This window comes from Octopus bimaculoides, chromosome 6 (assembly GCF_046866305.1).
Source record: "Octopus bimaculoides isolate indiv1 chromosome 6, ASM4686630v1, whole genome shotgun sequence".
In the NCBI taxonomy this organism is placed as follows: Eukaryota; Metazoa; Mollusca; class Cephalopoda; order Octopoda; family Octopodidae; genus Octopus; species Octopus bimaculoides.
In genome coordinates, this window is record NC_142933.1 from 93,574,024 (window position 1) to 93,596,267 (window position 22,244).

General features: G+C 34.0%; 1 protein-coding gene across 50 annotated transcripts in view; it reads left to right on the forward strand.

Annotated features, from left to right (window-relative positions):
• LOC106880734 (uncharacterized) overlaps positions 1–22,244 on the forward strand; it is a 207,169-nt gene that overhangs the window by 1,126 nt on the left and 183,799 nt on the right. For 47 of the 50 annotated variants that reach the window (XM_089354314.1, XM_089354262.1, XM_089354264.1 and 44 more), the window contains exon 2: positions 18,501–20,314. In XM_089354314.1, coding sequence (XP_089210440.1) covers positions 18,561–20,314 — 1,754 coding nt within the window. In that variant the 5' untranslated portion in view covers positions 18,501–18,560. Of the gene's footprint in view, positions 1–313; positions 378–13,514; positions 13,817–18,500; positions 20,315–22,244 lie in introns of all 50 variants that reach the window. The other 3 variants (XM_089354306.1, XM_089354277.1, XM_089354281.1) reach the window with 2 other exon arrangements.

The following is a 22,244-nucleotide window of genomic DNA, read 5'->3' on the forward strand; positions in this document are numbered from 1 at the left end:
GTATTTCAAATATTGAATAAAATGTGGCTTTTATTTCACTTACGTATAATATCATTATATAAATTGTGTTGTCATTGTGTACGGATCCTGTTATTGTCGGTTAAATAAGTGAACTATTATTATTATTATGGAATTGAAATGAAATGTGACATTTTAACTGTGACTTTTTTCCGTTCACCTTCACACACACCGTATTTATTCTGTATTTGATATATATTTATATAAATAATTTACCCAAAAGCTAAATATTGTATCATTCCTAACAATATGCATTCAGTACTATGTATTAACGATTATACTTTTTTTTTACCAGAATCGGATTAAACAAAACAAAACAACGATTACACATCAATGGATAGACAAAAAAAAAATCTCAGGTTGCCGTCATTTTGTTCAATATTCTTTTCGAATTTATTCAAATTAAACAGTACCTTATACTGTTTAAGCCTAGATATATTTAGGAGTTTACATTTTTATTGTACATTACATCTCCTTTTGTCCGGAGTACAGTTAGCTACATCTATTTAAAAGAAAGAAATATCAAATAATATCGAATGCGTATCTTCGCTTAAAACGTGAACGTTTCATTGATAAAGCTTTTATATATATATTTATTTATATATATATATATTTATATATATATATATATATATATATATATATATATATATATATATATATATATATATATATATACACATTTCCCGTACGATTAAACCGTTTATAATTCCAGTTTTTGCATGTATGAATGTGTCGCATACATATGCTTTAACATTTTAGCTGCATATTTTAAGGATGCTTGGTCTGTATTAATCTGGAAGGCTTTTATACGAATGGGTCAGACCGTCTTAGATGTTTAATGCGTTTAAGCAATCCACAAGTGGTCTTTTTAGCATTTACATTGCATCACGAGATGATCACAGCCTTCGGTAGTGATCACGATTTTTATCTGTTGACATAGTGATGAGAATTCCGAACGTTCTTCCCAGAGAGATGAATTGCAATATAAATATGACCTCAATGAGTGTTCAGACTATTGCATTCTGAAGTTGAAAGTCGAAGTAGAGAACAAGGATTTTTTGAAATATGTGCGAGTAGGATAGAATGGTATGTTTCTGTTTTCAAATCGGATTGCTGAAGTATTGAACATGCCTTCCAATTTTAATTACCGGTAATGTTATATCTTCACTTGCGCTCTCTCATAGATAGATAGATATAAAGGTAGATATAGCCAGTCTATGGGGTTACCCTGGGTTTCACGTCCATAAAACGCTTAGCTTTACTGCGTTCCTTTAGACCCTAACTAAACCCGTTGGCCTCTGAGGTCATAGTCCAACGGGTTTAGGGTCTGAAGAAACGCTGTAAAGCTAAGCGCTTTATGGACGTGAAGCCCTGGGTAACCCCATAGACCGGCCATATCTATCTTTATATATTCTACCGCTCTATAACTTAATGTGCTTCTTTCTCGGATTTATTATGATTTACTGACTATATATATATATATATATATACACACACACACACACACATCAGTTTGATACCAAGTCAGTTTCATTTAAACTACCTACTTTAAGAGGGTTTATCCTTCCTACTCAGATTTTTCGTGTTTAATAAATCCTAAGTGACCTGTTATGACATTTATTTACTTCGTTTAACTTTAACAATTGTAAAATTTAAAAAAAAAAAACGTGTTCTAAAAAAATATTGAGGATGATAACGATTTCTTCTGGCAAGTCATTATTTAAAAAGAGAATACAGTTGATCGATATCAGTATATTACTGATATTTTATCGACTCTAAACAGCAGTTGAACGGGAACTTAATTCATTTAGTCTGCATCATTACGACTAACCTTTTGCGCAGGGTCAGTATTTGCAAGGAAGGAGTGGTTGAATGAATCTACCTGTAAGTGGTCGCTTGAACTGCTAGAAATAGAAGCTAAATGAAAAGTATACATTTGGATAATGTATTCCATGACACGTAATGCTTGGGAAGGATGTACAGGGCATGGTTGGAACAATTTTGATCATGTCCACTCAGTGAGAGCTAACTTGATGCTGAACAGTTAACTACTAATGCTTATTTGGCCATCTTGACTAGGATCTTACCGAAACTTATTTTCAACGATCTCACCGAGATCCGAACTCAGAATCTAGAAGGGGGAAAACTGAGCACTAAAGACATTTAGACTTTCTACTGCCTAACTCACTCTCCACCACCAGACCCCATTATTTCCAATAATTTCTTTTTCTTTTGCACCGGCCCAGTCTTAGAAAAGGTACAAGGAAGATAAGTCTATTGAATCATGTTTTATCGACTTTTGTTGAAGAAACGTCAATACCGGTGAGAATTGAAGATAGCAATACTAAATACAGTAAAAAAATGTAATCTGTTGCTTTATCAATTATCCACGCCATCTCCTTTCATCGGAGGTTTGTTTTGAGCGATGAAGGTTATTAGTTAATAAACAAGAGAAATTTAGTGAAAACATTGACCGTGTGAAGCTGAAATTCGTTTTTTTTTTTATATATATATAGGACATATTTTTTATATCTCTTTATAAAGTTTATCCTTTAGATAAGATTCTTCAATTTATACAATTAAGCGATCTTAATATTTTAGAGAAAAAATGCAGTTAAAATTTTCATTTCAATCCTACACGGATGTAAATTTAATTTCGAAAGTCATCGCCGGATTTGTTAGCGTAGCGTTTTCAGTTTGCGGAACACGACCAAAATCAGCTGTAATCGACAGGAAGTTTATATACTGTCTGTTGAAGTATACGAGGCCTTACTTGAACAGGTGGTGATAAATAACAAATCAATTTAGGTTATTTTTATTTATTTATAAGATATCCGTTTTATATACATAAGTGTTTTGCGATTCACCGAGTTGCATTCTTTCAACCTTTTCCACACTCAGCAGGATTTTGAGAAAGCAATCGAAAAGCTTCCAGTTGGTGTATGCGACCGCTTCTGAGATTCCTGCTTTCATCTTTAGACAGAAGTGTGTTTGGTGGTCGCAAATTTGTGACTGTTCCAGACATTCTCGTTGAGATAGTTTAATATTATTCAGCTGTTGATTATCAGTCAAATAGATAGGTCAAGGCATTAGTGTTTATTCCCCAACTACTCTAATTATGGCATGTTTAGTGGTGGTTGGTACATTAATCTCAGTTTTCTTGCTGCTGCTGATAATCCCAAAATTCATCATTCATTCATTCCTTTGACGCCCGTTTTCCTTGCTGGTATAAAATCGTTTTATTTATCTTATTTTATTTTTGTCAGTTCTCCAGAAGACTGACTAGTGTCATAGAACTAGCAAAAGTATATTGTAGTTGAAAAGTTGTCAACAAGGCTTTGAAACTCGTTACCTCTATATGAAAACGATCTGAAATCATTGAACCTTCGTTTAGGCCTGGATGTTACTACTTTTGGATTGGAAATATATTTTTTCTTCCTTGATTTTGCAGAGGCTTATGTAGCAAGTGAGAATGTAAACAAGATTGTGGTGGTGATGCAAACCTTAATTTATGAGAAAACTTTTGGACTGTTACCAGTCTAATAAACCTTCTTGCTCATACGTCATTTTTTTTGCCAAGATTGTCTTGAATTTATCAAAGGAAAATGGTGGCAAGCATTTTAGTCAGGGCAAGAAATTCTTTTGATGCCAACATTTTACTTGATGCACTTTTGTAGCATATGGCAGAGTGGTTTTAACATTTTTGTGTCCTAACAAGAATAGACTGCTTATGTGCTTTGATTTTCAAAGTAATTTAGAATTTATTGGGGTTCAATGAAATCACATGAAATTACAATACAACTTATTGAAGTCATTTCTAAGTTCTGTAATAATAATGTTTGTCAATATTTTGATATGATCGCTTTAATAGGGGCTTGAGTGGGATTGAAAGTGTTAGTAAAGGCATCTATGTAAATAACATTACATTATTTGGTGAGAATTTAGACTGGGTAGGAAAATTCCACATTGCACTATTTCCCATCTGTTTGTAAATTGTTGGAAAGCAAGGCATTATTTGGCTGTAGATGCATGAAAAGCTCATGAAATAGGTCTAAGGAAAGTTTCTGGAATACTATCTCTACTTGAAGTTTTGGAATACTGTTATACTTTAATCACACTCCAGATTTCTTGCTGAGAATAATTTCTTCTAGATCATGTACATGGTTAATTTTTGCTTCATAGCATTATATTTTTGTTGAAATTGTTGATTCGAAATTTTCTGCAAAGTCTTTTTTTAGTACCTTAGAAAGGACTAATGTGTGTTGCATAATTACTGAATTGTTTAACACTCAGAAAATGGAACTAACAACTAGTTTTTTTCCTGCCTGTAAGAAGCTTTTGTATCATGAACATTTGAATCTGTTGTGATTTCTCTTTTGAGCATTGTTAGCAGATGCTTTTTTTTTTTTTTTTTTGCTTTCAATCTTACAAGCTTAGTAAAAGCTGATTTGTGAATTGGGATATTTCTGTTCAGTATTTGCTGTTTTGCAAAGTGATTTTTTTTTTGATGAGTACTGATGAGTGCAAATCTTTCTGTCTGTTTTTCTTTGACATTAAGAGAACTTTCTTTGTTGTGTTTACACACTATGTTCCAGAGGCAGTTCTACTTTTTACTTACTCCTGTGTATCAAATTGTACTGGATGAGTGTGAATAACTGATTTCTAGTTTTTTTAGTGCTGTGGCATCAATACTTTTTACAGGCCTTGATAAGCATAAAACTACTCCTTAACTAAATCAGTTAGTCATTGTGAGATTAAACATGCAAACGATGGATAGATAGCATTTCTTACTGATCAGTGCAATATTGCATGGGATAAATAAATGTTTGGAGTTAAACAACTTCATAACATTGCATGTCAGCTATTGTTAGACATCTCTAGAAATTGGTATAGCTCCTTGTTTGCTAGGGGATTCGTTAAGTGCAGTAGTGCTGATGGTGTATCACTGTAATTCTATCCTGATTAACCCTCTGAATCTGTAAGTATGCTTTGGTAGGTGTAATTTCATTTAACTATACTTCTGGATAATGCAAAAGTGAGCAGCCATATATGACTTGGGGTTTAGAGTTAGAAGTAACAATGTTTTTTTCTAATTAACAAGCTGCTAAAAGTGAACATCATGAGTTCAAAAGGCCAAGTGTTAATCTGAGTTGTGTTGACTGGTTTGTTTGTCATTGGTCAGATTTTCCATTCTGCATTTTTTAGTGTTCTGTTTAATATTTGACTACTGAGTAATTGACTGACCAAGTTTTGTGAAGCAAGAAATGCCTAGTGTACTTCTAAGTCTGGTGGTAAAAAAAAAAGACACAAAAAAACCATGATCTGGAGCTAGTCTCAGGCTGCAGAATAGTTCAAATGTTTGCAATAGAGTGGCTATCATTCCAGCCAAAGTACACAAGGGCTAGGTGGTGATGTAAAACTGGGTGATAAAGTGTGCCAATGAATATACATAAAGGTGAGTTTTAGACAAAAATTAGGTGATGGAGGTGGCGAGGAAACAGTAATTAGCTACGCTACAACATAACCTAGTCACTTAGATGATGAGAAAAACTAAAAGAGAAAAAAAATGGTGAGTTCTTGTACAAATGTATATATAGTAATACACCAGCACAGCAGTAATATATTTTACTGGCATTATGGTAGTAGAGATAAATAAGCTCTAAAAAGATTTAAGAGTCAGAAACTAGTCATTTTGATATTTCTTCTCTGCTTTATGAAAAAAATTCTTTATTAATCAGAGGGATTGTGGTAATGCTCAAGGCCTTTGTAGAACTCCATTATTACAAAATTATTGTTCCCAGTGGTCCTTATCAATATACATTGTTGTTATTGTTGGTTGAGATGACAGATAATCTGGATTAAGGATGCTTTTTTTTTAAAGTGTATATGTTAATTGTAGGGTCTCAATCTAAATCTCCATAAAAGTATTCTTGATGAAGGCTTTCCCCTTTCCACTAAATAATGTTAATAATAGTTGAGGGTCACTGAATATGTTCAGTGTTTTCTATGTAAATATGCTAGAAATAGTGTAACATTTGACTCTGGAGTTGTCTATCAACATAGAATGTTATGCATACCTTCAACTTCTGATACTTTCCCCTTACACTCATCAGAAATATCTTTTTTTTTTTGTATAGTTTTGTAATAAATTACAGCATTAATCACATCCTCCATTGGATTCTTTGATTTTAAATAGTGAAACAAAAATAGTCTCTCATCAAAGATACATGATTTTAGCCTATCATAAACTACAATATCAACTGCTATATTACTTACATCAGACTTGAAAAATCTACACATAACTCTTTACTGATATTCTCTGGAAGAAGCAAATGTTATGATGTCACAATAGATCTAATTCTGCTCAATGATAGCTCATATTAAAATCTAGTTTTGGAAGGAAGCATGGTCCTTTCAAGTTTCTCAGTATTGCTCCATTAGTAGATATTGGATGTAGACTCTGTAGGTCCACACAGTAATGAACACAACTCTTTTTCTAAGGTATTGTGGCTAACTGTGAAACTCTTGTGAAGCCATCAACATTCTCAATGATGTCTGATTTTTACAAACTTTAAAATTTCTTCAGCTTGTTCCTGTATACAAAATAGTATTTGTTTCATAGGTTTATTACTGTTTTTATATCATGGATGTTTGATTATTTTAACGTAAATTACCAATGTTTATAATACTTCAAGGAATTGTTTTGTAATTAAATCATCTTTTGCTGTTGAAAGAGTATTGACATAGTTTATTTTAATAAAAACAAGAAGCTGTTTCATGACCTAGTAAACAGCTGCCAGTTATTCATTGATTTAGTAAAAAAATAAAAACCTACAAATATGGTGGATTGTGTCTTGAATGGTTCTGAAGTAAAACTAGAGGTTTTGGTTGAGCCATAGGTAAACATCTAGGCTTTGCATGATTGAATAATTGTTTCAGGGTTCCATCCCTTCATTTTATTGAATGTTGCTTTATTAATGATGTGACTATTCCATCAATTTATATTTGTCTTAGTTTGGGAGAGTCATTAGAATGTAGGACAAAATGCTTTGTGCTCTGAGTTAAGACCTTGCTGAGGTCAACTTTGTCTTTCATACTTTCAGAGCAGCATAAAATAGAGTAGAGATCAAGGATGCTGGACACATCATCATCATTATCATCCTTTAATGTTCACTTTTCCTCATGATGGTGCCAAGTAAAAGTGTCCATGCCAGTGCCACATAAAAAGCATCCAATACACTCTGCAGTGGTTGGCATTAGAAAGGGCATCCAAACATAGAAACCATGTCAAAATAGACAATTGGAACCTGGGCAGCTCCTTAACTGGCCAGTTCCTGCCAAACTATCCAGTCCATGCCAGCATGGAAATGGAACTTAAATGATGATGATAATTTTCCATGCTTGCATGAATCAGATGGAGTTTGTTGAGGTAGATTTTCTATAGCCAGATGCCCTTCTTGTCACCAGCTGTCACTTGTTTTCAGGGAAGGTAATATTTCCCCATTGCCAGACATGTTTTTTCACAGAAGACTTTCTTGATATTGATCAATCTGAGACTATAGTAGAAGACACCCAATGTGCTGTGCAGTGGAATTGAACCTGAAACTATGTGGTTGCAATGTGAACTTAACCATGCCATCTTCATCTAAATCAACATTATGAATCTAAGACCTTAATTTCCAGTATTTATAACTTTCATCTTTGAACTGTGAGGTGATGGGTGAATAGAAGCACCTCTACATGCTTGCTCAACCTATCAGATATAGTCAAACTCTTTTCAAACTACACCATACCACCTTAAAGAAAAAAAAAAAACAGATGATAATGGGTGTACTACTTTGATCATAGGTGTACTTAATTAGAGCAGGCATGAGGCTAAACAATAAGTATGGACTAACTAGCCAACTAGGAACATCAACATGATTGCTTAACCTTGTAGAACTAGCGAAATCTTCATTAAATTACATCTTAACATCTTAAAGAAAATAAGATTTGATAAGGTGATATCCTATGAATATGACAAATTAAGCAAATTTTGAATGTTTTGAATGATCACCCTGCAAGCTAAAGGTGCAGTTGATCCATAGAATATTTGTTAGCTAATCTATTACTGGCACCTATTTCTTAGGTTGTGAGACTGCTTCTTCACTCGTCTTGATCAAAACAAACTATGTCAATACTATCCCAATCATATCTGAACTTTTCTCTTAGAAGAATTTATTATTTAATTGGCTTGAAAATGCTATCTTTTTTGCTGGTTCTTTATCAAATATCTGTGTATAAGCTTTGTTGCATATTGGGAGCTATCAGCCTTGAGCCCAGTTCAATGCAGTTGATATATCCAATAGTGAATGCTAGGAGTAGGGTTTCTAAATGTTATTAATTAAGGTAGTATTTTAGCTGTTCATAGTAGGAATACAAATATTTTAAGGTTATGAATTAGCAATGGATCACACTGGAGTAAATTATAGTGATCATTTATTTGTAATGAATTTTCCTACATGAACCCTCCTAGAAGTCATTGGAATAATTATGAAAAATTTGATTGTCCTATTGTTGTTTAACCTCTTACCCCAGGTATAGCTTGGTTGAACAGACTATAATCAAAGGCTTTTCAGCTGCCAACTTTCCCATGATTTTATATAACTGGGACTACATTGTCAAATGCGTCTTTTTTTTTGTTTTTAAATTGATAGGGTGTGATTTGAGGAAATTTGGCTGCTATTTATATAAGATAGATTCCCTTGTTGGCTTATTCCATATCTAGTGTGCTAAACTGAGTCATTATAAAATATTTGATTGGTTAACTTGACCTGGTTGCAGATTACAAGCAACATAAAAGGTACCGACTATTTTTATTGTTGTTTTACTAGTTAAGCAAGCTAAATGCTATTGCCAAAATATTGCAGCTGGAAACCTGTCTTATTGTCATGGAAATTAATGTATACTCTAAAAATTACTGTTTTATTACTGTTGGTATTTTTCTTTTATGGTTGTATGTCATAAGAGGCAACTAAAAGGGTTCAATCTGTCCATTGCATGGTAGCATAGAAAAGCAGACATAGATGTTGATATTGATTGAAGTTTATAAACTGAAATTTTCTGCACTCAGGTTAAGCTTTTAAGTGAAATGGTTACTTGGAACAATTTTGTTAATTTGATTGTTCTGATGTGCTAGTAGAACAATTTTCATTTTGTGTAGAATATTAAATATTTATGAATGTCTGCAAGTTCTAGTTTATAGCATGAACTTTAGAGTTAAAAACAATGTTCTTTTCAATAGTGGCTGCTCATTAAAGGAGAACAGCATAAAACAAATTTTGTTTGGCAATGTTTGTTATTAGGATTCATTAAAGTGGTGTTAGCCTTTTGGAGATCAAGCTTCTTGATGCTTTACATTTAAACTGATAGACATTTTAAAGAGATACAAAAGGAATAAAGGTGATATTAAAATACTGTTAAAAATCTGAATTTCAGTAGACAGAGTATACAAGGTGTTACTCATGTTGAGCTATGAGATTTTCTAATGTTATGTTAGAACAGCTCTTGAATTTTTACCATGACTGATGAACTGAAGCAACATGGTTGTGTCAAATTTTGCAAAGAACCTGACAGCCCCTTGAAGTGCTTTGTCAGGCTTTAAGTGAACATTCTTTAAATCAATATAGGTTTTTGATTGGCACATGTATTTCAATAGCTGATGATGATGATGATGAGTGTTCTAGTTAATGAGCATTCAGGGTGATCAATCACTAGCAAAATGTCAGAAAATGTGGAAAATAAATTGTGAATTCATCCATGACGAGAGATGTTGAACAGTCAGTCAACTAGCTCCTTCATGTAACTAGAGTTAGTTATCAAGCTTGCAACAGGAGATTCTCATGAAAAACTTGAGCATGCATTGTATTGTTGCAAAGTTAGTCTCCACCACCCAACCTGACTCTTGATCAAAAGCAGGAACATTTTGATGTGTGCCTTGAGTTTTAAGAGAAGGCTAAGCTAATCCAGCTTTCATTCTTAGAGTCATCATGGATGATGAAAGTTGAGTTTATGACCATTGTCCAAAGACAAAATGACAGTATAAGATCTCACTGACACAAGGATTAAAGAAAGCATGGCAGGTTTGTAATGAAGAACATGCTCATTGTTTTATACCACTTCAAATGCAGTGTTCACTGAGAATTTGTACCTGCCAATGCTACAAGGAATTCTGACATATCCTGTTGTGTTTTGAGATACTTGAAATATGATATGCAATGAAAAAAAAAATCCTGAATTATTGTGCCACAACAGTGGGCTGTTGCTTCACATTAACACTCATTATGTAGTTTTTGACAAAGAACAAAATGGAGATTGTGCCACATCCTCTGTACTTGCCTGACCTCATTTCCAGTGACTTCTCTGTGTTTCTCAAAAATTTAAAGGAATCCCACTTCAGGAAGAGGACTTCCTTGATGCTTTTGAAGCATGGAAGGTGTGCTAGGATGCTGTGTACATTCTCAAAGGGAATACTTTGAAGGAAAAGGTACCCTACTCTAATGTCTTATTTATTGGAATACTGGCGTAGTTTTTAGGCCCCACCTATATATGAAGAAATATATTATGTCTTTCTAGCACAAAAATAGCGAACCAACTGGCCTTATAAGAAAGTTGACTCAGTTCAAGTTAAGGCTAAGAGAGAAAATTGATTTTGTTGCACTTTTAATGTGCATGTATGTTTGCAGTCTGGGATTGAATGAGGGACTATAATAAACTTTGAATGGTATTGTGGTAGTGTTCAGGGTTTTGTTAATGCATTTGCATGTTTTCCAATGGTTATATTTATAGTTGCCTGTGTTTTGACCTTCTACATCCTCAAATACATGTCAGACATCTAAGTAGATTTGAGTTTTTAAGTACCTTGGTTTTGATGTATATGGCATATCTGAAGAATGGATACGTTATGTGATTATGGTAGTATTTTTTGTAAGTCTTTTTTTTTTTTGTAGTTAATTGTGAGAAAGGTTAGAGGGTGGGAGGGTCTGACATAACTCAATTAACTTAAAATTTTTTTTTCCTTATTTTTGCCAAATATTGTGCTGGTGAGTGGTTATAAGGAGATACATTTTTATATTTTGGTTATGTTCTTTGCATATTATGGCAATGACACTGATATGTTGGATGTAATGCTTAGAGTTTTTAGTCATTATAGGTGTTGAGATATTAACATAGTTGCCTGTGACATGGCATGAAGTGGTACATTCTCTTATTTCAAGAGTTCAGTGTTAGCTATGTACAACTGTTAACTTATGTGGAAAGTGGGGATTTGTCCATGTAGAGTTGAGTTAGTGTGTTGGAGGTTTGTACATTCAGAGATTGAATAGAACAAGTGTTTGTGAGAAAACCATGAATGTGTAAATATGAGGGGTCTTGTTTAGCAAAAATAAGCTTTCTCCCTTGTAGGGTAGCTGATTGATCACAAATTTTGTGTTATTTTTCAGTACTATTTTCTTTAGTGATGAGTAGTTAACTGGAAAATAGAGCATTAAGCTTTACTGATGTCTTCTTTTAAAGTTGGGATAGTGTGTCATCACCATCATCATAACCTCCACTTTTCCTTGTTTGCATGGGTCAGATAGAGTTTATTGAAACAGTTTTTTTTTACCATCAGATGCTCTTCTTGTCACCAACCCTCAACTATTTTCCAAGCAAGGTAATATTTCCCTGTGGCCAGACATGTTTTCAGAGAATATTGGAAATGAATGACACTGCTTCCATTTTAGTAACAACTGTTTTATGACTGTCGTGCGATGGCAAAGCAGAGAGATACAAGCGTATATACTCTCCTTCACAGGCACATATATACATTTGAGGGTGTGGGTGTGTTTACATACATACAAACGAACAAGTCTATGCCAAATCCACTCACAAGGCTTTGGTCAACTTGTGGCTTACAGTAGAAGACATTTCAGTGGAACAGAACCTAGAATCATGTGGTTGGGAAGCAAACTTCTTACCTCACAGTCATGTATGTGCCTAGTGTGTGATAATACTATTTTCCCATATTGGAACTATCCCATGTAGATTAGAGAAGAGTTAAGCAGTGTGAAGTGGCAGCAAAAATGTAAATGTGAATTTATTATTTCAACGACACATCTTTCAATATTTTGAAATGTTTGGTGTAACAGAATTACAGGAAAAGCAATTTGATTTTGAAAACAGTTTTATACTTTAATAAGCAAAATTGAATTTTATACTGCTTTAATATTTGGCAGTTTAAATTATTTTTTGGCAATGATATTTATATATTTGTGACAACTTGTGGTCATTAGTTATTGACCTAATTAACTTACAAACAGCATGTGATAGCTTTAGGTTAGAATTTGTAACAGATAAAGGCTTGTGTTAAGCAATTGGTTAGACCACAACCTGAGTTTTTAAATTAAAGCTTTAACTCTTTAGCATTTAAACCAGTCATTTCTGGCTCAAACATTCTGTTTTATGTTGAAATTGGCCACATCCAACCTCTTGTACCTACCCTACAATGTTACTCTAAATGGAAGCAATCAGATCATCAAAATCTCAAAGCTACAAGATAAGCCACAATTAATTCAAAATAATGTAAATAAATAAGCATTACATTTGGTAGAGTAATCTGAATGCTAACGAGTTAACACTTAAATGATGTAAAATTTAATGTGGCTATCAATTTCCTCAGAAGGCTACAGATCAATTTTGGACAGACAGTCATCTCACCGATAACTCTGAAATATTAGTTTCAAATTACTTGCATGGCAAATGAAACTCCTGTTAAGAATTATAACCTGTAATTAGTGGTTTGGCAAAAGAGACTGATAGAAAAAGTTCTAGGCTTACAAAGAATGAGTCCTCGGGTCAATTTGTTCGACTAAAGGCAGTGCTCCAGCATGACCACAGTCAAATGACTGAAGCAAATAAAGTGAAAGTGTAAATAGAGTTTATTCAGTGGCTTCTTAATTTACATTTTGTATTATCATCATCATCATCATCATCATCGTTTAACGTCCGCTTTCCATGCTAGCATGGGTTGGACGATTTGACTGAGGACTGGTGAAACCGGATGGCAACACCAGGCTCCAATCTAATTTGGCAGAGTTTCTACAGCTGGATGCCCTTCCTAGTTTTAAATACTTTTATTTATTCATTTTTATTAGTTCAAGCAAGACTAGTATAGTTCACTGCTGTAAACCCTAACCTATAAGCTGGCCATATTGAGTACTAACTTTCCTTCTGGCATCTCATAGCAAAATTAATGCTAAGTGTGGCGCTTTCACATTCTTTAGAATATCTGCTAACAATGCACATGCTTATTCATATGTTGGGATCCATTCCAGTACCACACTCTCTAAGTGATGAAAAGAAACCTTTTCATATTTATTCCTTTTGTTTTCTCTTTATATCCCTTCAGTGTAATTAAATTTTTTACTATTTCCTAAATGATTTCTATTGACTGGTTCATTCTATTTTCTGATTAGATTTGTACACACAAATTTCTCAAAACATTTACTGGAACATAGAAGATAGCAAGGAACTATACTTCAAAGTTAAGTTGGCACACTTCCTATCAGTGATATTGAAAAGGAGAGCTGCAAGCCTTTCTATGAGCAATTACTGAAGAAAGTGTATGCATGGGATATTAAGTCTGCTGCCAGTTGAGTCAACAGAGGTCATCTGTAGAAATAGTAAGAGACAATTTAGGAAAGAAAAATGCATGGTAATAGAGAAAGCTACAGAACCTTCAGATATGGATGCTGCTAAGATAAAGGCATCAGAATAGGTTGGTGTTATATTAGTTAATTTTTTTAAAATCAAATATATTCCCAAAGATTGACAAAATAACACCATTATCAACTACCAAGTGTAAATAGGGCAAGCTGAAGAAGGAAAATTACCAGAACTTAAAATTAATGGGTTAAGTTGGGAGTCAGTGTATGTTGGTTATGATGCAGTCAGATTTTGAAGTAAAATATTTACCATTAATATTATGATCCATGTGAGACAGCTGAAAGAGAAGTTCCTGGTTCTAATAAATAAGTCTGTCTTATATTATTGAGGTCTTTGATAGTCTCAGTCAATGAGAAGTCTATTTGCAAAAGTTATTCAGGCTATGACATAAAAGTTTCTCAAGTTTACACTTATTCATGAGCCATTACCAGTATTTAATATTTTTCACATAGCAATACTTTATTATGAATGACATAGTATGGTTTTGTTTAGTCTTGATGGGTGTAACCGACCTTTATGTTGATAAAAACCAATATGAAGTGCTTGTATCAAATTTTATTACCATTTGATCCACATCATGATATGGCTGTGATGAGCCTGGTATGTCAGATTACACAATCTTAATGCATGTTCGTCAATTTACTTTGTTGGACATATTCTTTGTGATATTTTTTGAAATTCATAGCTTCTTGCATTCTTATTGAGACATGGCTGAAGTTTTTGTTTTTATGTAGTGTGTCCAGGCAAATTAGTTTGATGCAGTGTATCTCACATTGATTATAGCTATACGTGAAGTATGATGTGAATAGAAATATCTCAGTCAAGGATTAAAACTAGGTCATAATAAAGAAAGCTCATGTATATATAATCAGTTGTATATATACAATCTTTACATGGATGACATTAAAATCTGAGTAAAATATGTAGAGAGCTACTGTAAAGCTAAATAGTATTACGTATTGGGTAATGAAAAATGTAAGGAATAGTTGAGTGAATTGTGAAAAGAATTAGGAATTAATGTTGCTTATATATCTCTAGAAATATAGTTATAATAAAAAATGAATGAAACAAAAACCACTTGGTATTTGAAAAAGGGATTAGAAATGTTGCAGTGTTATAGATAACTGAAATCTGAATTAAACTGCATGATATTTTAACTGGTTGATTGTAATCTTGCCAAAAAGAAGCCTCTACACAGTTACTTGACCTGCTAAAAGTAGCTGACATTTTAAAAATGAGTAGATGAAACAATCAAGCTACATGTGTTAGGCCTACTTGATCAGGGCTGGCCTGGGGCTATATAATGCATTATAAGATGATCAATATTAATAAGTTTGCTAACACATGTTTTTAGTTTCTCAATTGCATAATTTTAAATTTTTTAGTATGTTACAAGTTTTTTCCTTTCTACGGTCACACTGCCCATGTCCTTCACAGGTTTCCCAAAATTGGTGTGGTTGATTTGGTTTATGATCAGTTTTAATATCTGTACATTAGCATTTGCTGCTGAAACATGGGTGGAAAGAATTTCCAGTGGGGTTGATATTTAAGGAAGGGACAGGAGTGAGTGTATGTATACCCAATAGCGGTTTAGCTATCCAAGTTGACAACAGTTTGATAGATAGAGCAGTTAAGGATATGAAGTTGGGGAAAGCAGCTGGTCCATAGGGAAGAGTTTCAGAGTTGTTTAAAATATCTAGCACAGTAGAATATGGGCTAGACACTAAAATCCTCAGGGTGTCATTTTCAATGACTGATTTTGTATTATCATAATAACCTGCTACAAGGGAAAAGGTAATGCACTAGAGAGAGAGAGGAAACTACAAAGGCAACAAACTGTTGGACAAGGTTATGAAAGTTATGACAATACATAACTTTATTATTGCAAAATTTATTGGCAACAGGATGCTGTTCAGCCTTGTGTCAGGAAGAGTTCTACTGATGTCATATTCCCAGTGATGCAGCTGCAAGAGAAATATAGTGATTTGTAAGGAAGCTAGTGAGGATCATGCAAGCAATGTATAGAAGTGCAATCAGCAGTGTGTTCAGTGATTAATTCAATATGCAAGTAGAGCTCAGTTCTCAGACCACTCAAATGGGGCAATACGCACTTAGAGCACTCAGGAAATACTTGATCTCAAATATCTGAGTAACTCCCTAGAAGTCATTGATAGTATTTGTTACCTTAATGGCTTAATTAGTTGTGTGGCAAGTAGATGTTTGGAAAGTGTAGTATCCAGAATAAAAACTATTACCCCTACTGGCAACAAAGAGCTTTTTGTGTTGATTATATGACACTTGTGTATGAAGTGTGGTCTGTGTAGCAGGGAGATATAAGTAGAGGACTTGCTAGGAATAAATGATACAAGCATGCTTTGCTGGATGTGTTGTTAGTATTCATGAAAGTCAGAATACAAATGAGGTGAGAAATAAAGAAAAAAACTAGGTATAAGAGAAATCAGATGTAATGTGTAAGAGAAGACTGCTAGCATGGCCATGTCATGCATATAGTAGATAATATAGTAATTGTGTAAGAGGGAGATTGAGGAAGACTTGAGACAAAATGACGAGCAGTCTTAAGTTATTTAATCTCATGAAGATGACATGGGACCATGTTGATTGGCAACATGTGGTGTTGAAGAAGGCCTGGCTACCTGTATGAGTTTGGCAAAATGTACATTGAAACAGTGGGGTGGTAATGGAAATTGGGATATATAGTATATATCTGCATTTGGGCCTTCATTTGTAGCTGTTAAGTCACTCTTGCATATACATTATCCTTCCATCTCTCTAGCATCCTTACTCCTATTTATGTTGTCCATAAATTTGTTCATACTGTATTATGTTGCCCATTAAATTTGACCATACTCCCTCCACTCTACCACCACCATACCCTACAACTTCACTTTGCTGTATCTTTCCAAATTATGATGCTTCAGTGACAATACTTGAAACACTTTTCTTACCCTTATGTATTGCTAGCAAACAGTGCCTCGTCCCTCAGGCCACTCCTTTGACATCCATCACTGATTTAACAATGTCCTATCAGCCACTTATCTCCTCCACCATACTCTTCTTCTCCCACCCTAGTTCATCTTCAGACACCCTCTACCTATCCATTCTCTTAGTCACATTGCCCTGAATGAAGTGAAGACTATATTGTCAAATACAAGGCAACCTCACTAGTGCTGGTGTCACAATAAACCAGACCCAGTAAACTTTAAACAGAGACAACATAGGATCAAGAGGTACCACAATGAATTATAATTAATACACTCTAAAGGTTGGTGCTAGAAAGGGTATCCTGCTGTAGAAGCCATGTCAAAATAAACAACCAAGAAGTGGTTTGATGCCATGTTTAGGAGGAAAGAAAGCAAAATAAGAATTTATTTGGACTATTAGGACTCATCCTACCCATGTCAGCATGAAAAGTGGGTGTAAAGTTACAATGATGAAATATGGAAAATTTTAACTTAGGATTATAAAATCTTGTAAACAACTGGCTTATTAGTGTATTTTTAAATTGTCATAATGCTGAGATAAAAATGTCCCGTAAGTCTTAAGTCCTTGGATCATCACCAAAAACTTAGATGTTAAATTACTCATTAGGCTTGAGAGAATCATTGAATGGGTAAGTTGACATCTAGTTAAAATAGATTTCATTAGATATTTAGTCCTTCGTATCACTTCATTGTTAAGAATCTTTTAATGTCTAACAAATTGTTTTTCTTGAAAACACATCTTTTGACAGTTTTTACATCTTGAGATATTGTTTGATACCATTGTATGGTAGTGATGGATTGGAATGGTATTCTTAAAACTGCTGTTGCTATGAATTTCTATATCATAGTACATATACAATAAAACATAAAAAAAAAAGCAATATATTTATACGAAGATTACTGAACATAGCTCACTATATTTTTTCATTCAAAAAATATTACTTTTGTTCACAGCATGCATGTTTTGCAAAACAGAAATTGATGAAGTAGAATGTATTGTTATATTAAACATTAATTCAGCTTCATTTAAGAATAGATTTAATTTTGGCTTTGTTAAACACCAATTTGTTTAGCTTTCTCAGTTTTTCTCTTTCCACACTGATTTTCAGTTAAATGTGATCTTAGTGCCCTTTCTAAGGTAGCATAATATATTTGTGATGAATTACAAACTTATAATTTTAAAATGAGTGTCAATTCTTGTCATTTAGTTATTGCAAGAACTCATTATTGGCTTAATGTTCATTTTCTGCATTTATTGGACTAGCTTGCATAACAGCATATATTGAGCCAACCTTATCTCCTACATCATTTCATTCACCAGCCATAATATTTGAAAGTATTTTCCTCCTAATAATTCTTTTTAATCTCAATATTCAGCTGTTGTAGACACCTTAAGTTCAAGAGTACTCGTGTTATCTAGTTTAAATTGCATATTCAACAGTTACTTGTTTCTCTTCGATGTTGGTGAACTATTTTCACTGCTTGTATTTCATACAAATATACCATAGAGTGACTAAAACTGATTACCTTTTGTGTGAAGAGGGAATGTTTTGTTGTAAAATGTAATTGAAGATCTCTAAACAAATTCTCATGATCACTGTATATTATTGTAAATAATATTGATAATGATATACTGTGATGATGAATGAAAATGTAAAACATTTAAAAAATTAAATATGAAATGCAAACCTTTTTTTATGAAATTAAAAGCTGTTTTTTTTTTTTTTTTTTCAGGCGAGGAAACACAGGCAGAATAAAGTGTTCCCTGTAAGCTGTATTAAAAATTGACAAATTATGTCTGACTTAGAGGAGAGGTGTAATACGTTAGCTTACTCTGACACTGAGGAGAACTGTGATGTCAATCTTGAAGGAGCGTGTGGGGGGGATATCTCTTTACGAGGATCCACCCTTAGCTTCGAGCAGTTGTCAGAGCATACTGCTGATGACACAGATAACTTGAGCATGGAAGTCAACCTCGGTGAGAGTGGTTCTCGTCAAGCCAGTGAAATTAGCTCTTTGTCATATCAAAACCTGATTGATGATGATGGGCTGGAAAGTATGGGCTTACAACATGATAGTGATGAGAGTGGAGAGTCATGTATTAATGATTATCCTGATGTAGAGATTGATTTCCCTACCGATGATATGGACCATTCTGCTGACATTCTTGCTGATAGTCTCACAGAAAAGCTGTGCAAATGTTCTGGTAAGGACCTTGGTTCTCATCAGAACTTAGCTCCAGACATTCTTGGTCAGAATAGTATTCATTCCAAGAGTGGTTCTGATACTCTTTCAGATGGAAGTGAGAGTGTTGGAGGAAGCCATCATTACAACAAACATTCTTCAAGACAGAAGGAATTGCGTTCAGATATACTTGATGGGAAAGATGTGAAGCTGTTGGACAGGAATGGAATTCTCAATACTGCTGCTGATATTGGCTTAGAGAAACCCTGGGAAGTAGCAGTTAATCTTAGAGAAAAATCAAAAGACTCCAAGTACTGTAGTCCAGATGAGACTGTTAAAAAAAGGAATAGCTTAGAAATTCGAAACAATATTCCAACAATTGGAGAAGTAAAAAATTATGATGAAAGAAATATTCCATCTTCAACAAAGTATAATTCCCAGGGAGCTAAACCTAAGATAAAACGTCAATCTCCAGGATTTGCAAGACGGGTAAATCATAGTAATAGTTCAGGTAGTTGTAGTGATCGAGATGGCTCTAGTTCAGAACGAGAAACCCTTCCATATAATAATCAGGACCTGAAGCAGATATCTCCCGTTGAGCAAACTTTGCAATCAGATCTAGATGTGACTATGCATAATGAAGTATCTAAGCCTGATAGAAATTCAGCCCGAAAGAATGTTAATATTGAAAATGAATATGATTATGTTAAATATGCACGCATTCATCAGGGCAATTCTTATGTTGGAATGCGTTTAGCTTTTCCTAGCTCGAGTATTAGTAGCAGTTCACCTGAAAGCTCTCGTGATTGTTCTCCTGAGAAAATCATTCATCAAAAGAACGGACCAGAAATTTCTGATCGTAGTCAGCACCAAGTGAGAGTGAGTGAAGATTGTTTAACTGAAATTCCTTTAAATAACACTGAACCTTTAGTGGTGGAAGAAAAGAGAGCATTCACACTGTCTCCTGAAAATACTGAATGTGATAGTGCTGAAGTGGAGAGTGTATTATCTGATGAAGAAAAGTCTAATACTGGTGGAATGCCAATTGTAGAGGATGGTTTATCTGGAAGTCAAGCTAGTGATGTTGATGAAGCATTCCCTCATGAATGTGATTCTCCTGCCAAGATGTTGCAGTTAAAGCAAAAGTCTGAGCTGAATCAGGAGATTAATGGCGAAGAAACTCATATAAATGGCAAAGGAAAAAATATTGATACTAGTGGAATTAAAGATGAACTTGATGCCAAAGAAGCTCTTAATCATACCATGGCTGACATTAAGACTGCTATTCAAAAAAGTAAAAATGTCTCCCTAAAATCTTCATTTACTGAAAACTCAACTACAGAGGAACCAGTTTGGATCAAAAGGTCAGTGATTTTCCTTTTTCTTTTCCTGTTCCTTTCAGCATGAATTGAATGTTTCTAGTTTTCACTTATTTTAATAGTTAGAATGTGACGCATATATTAATGCGTGCATGAGTTGAAATCTTTGCTCAAATGAAGACATTCTTGCACTGTATTTTCAAGTATGATAGATGAAATATTTTTGAAGGCCATTGTATAGAAGATTGATTGCTTTCAAAAAAGATATTTTACATCGACTTTTACTGATTTATTCATAGTAATCAAAATATTAAAAAAAAAAAAAAATGAAATAAAGGTTGCCTTGTTTCTATTATTCGAAAATGAATAATTCCAAAATTTATATTTTTTCTTGGAAATATTTGCAATTTATGTGAAATAATATTGTCAAAAAAGTAATGAAGACACTTGTGATGGATTTAGCTTTTTATTGCATGTTGCCTATTTAGTTTTACATTTGGATATTTTGCTTCTTCTCTATGGTATCATAATGGCATGAGAACAACTCTCCTGCACTTAAAATGCTTTCATATCCAAACTGAGTTTTATTCTGTGGAAAGCATATTATATCAGAGCATATAGTTGTGGAAAAACTCCAATCAAATAGTTGTAATGGTTTTGGATTATCACGGGTTTAAAAACAATTTCTTTGTAAAAAGGAGTTATTAACACCTAATCAATTAGATTGAGAATGAGAGCATATCCTTTGTAATGGCAATGTCATCAAACTCTGATTCTGATCAAGAGGAAGGACTATTTTTTAAATCTTTTATTTGTTTGTCTTTGGACTGCACCCATGCTGGGGTACCACCTTGAAGGGTTTAGCTGAATAAATAGATCTCAGTACTTAGTTTTTAAGTTTGGTACTTATGATATTGGTGACTTTTGCCAAACTGCTAAGTTACCAGGATGTAAACAAACCAACACTGGTTATCAAGCAGTGGGAGGTGGGGAACACACACACACACACACACTTATATGATGGGCTTCCACCCAGTTTCTTTTACCAAATTCTTTCAAAAGGGTTATAAAAGAAGGCATATACTTTCCCTCCTTCTAACCGCCTTACAGAGTGTACTGGCTGCATTTAATTGTGGCATCAGCACTAGAAGGATTGTTTTGTCAATGGCAAAATTAAAGAACCCTCTCTGTTGTACATTGGAGTTGTCTTGTCCCTACCAAGGGCAGGTTAAAGAGAGGACTAATGTGAGAAGGTAATAGAGGAGAGGGTGATGGTGCATGCTGAAACCTTGAGGCCCTTTGAAATATCTCTGGTTGACTTTAGAAGATTTTTATCGATTATTTCTTGGACTTTTGTGTAAAGTTATGTATTCTGATGATATTAGGACATTGTGCATGTTTTTTGCATTTAGCTGCTAATGTTGGATTCCTGTCAGCAGACTCCAGCTCCATTCCAACTTTGACAGCAAAGGATTAGGCAATTTTCAGGAAGCAAGTTATCTCTGTATCACTCTGCTGTGCTTTTAAGGCAACAATTACAATGCATCTTTTCATTTGCTAAATGAACCTGAAGTCTGACATTATTTATCTAAAAAGCAAGGTAAAATATATAAGTTAGAAGAAAGTTAGAGCTCTTCAGAGAAGTGTTCTCAAAAAACTAATGCACCCTGCATATATTATACAGTTTGATATCCATCAACATTTTTGCATCTTGTTTAGTTGTGCTTACTTGGGTGGGCAGGTCTTCTGCACTGCAAAATGTCATTTGTCAGGGTCCTTTGTCATCTTCATGACGTTCAGCCTCATGAGATCAGTTTTTACCACTTAATTCCAGTTCTGCTTCAGTCTCCTTATTTCACAGGTTCTGTCCATTTGCATGCTTCCTTATCACATCACATGATCTTACCAGTGTAGTTTTCTATTTTGCACTAAATCTTACTTTTATTTCCAGCTTTTCTCTCAGCTGATTGTATTC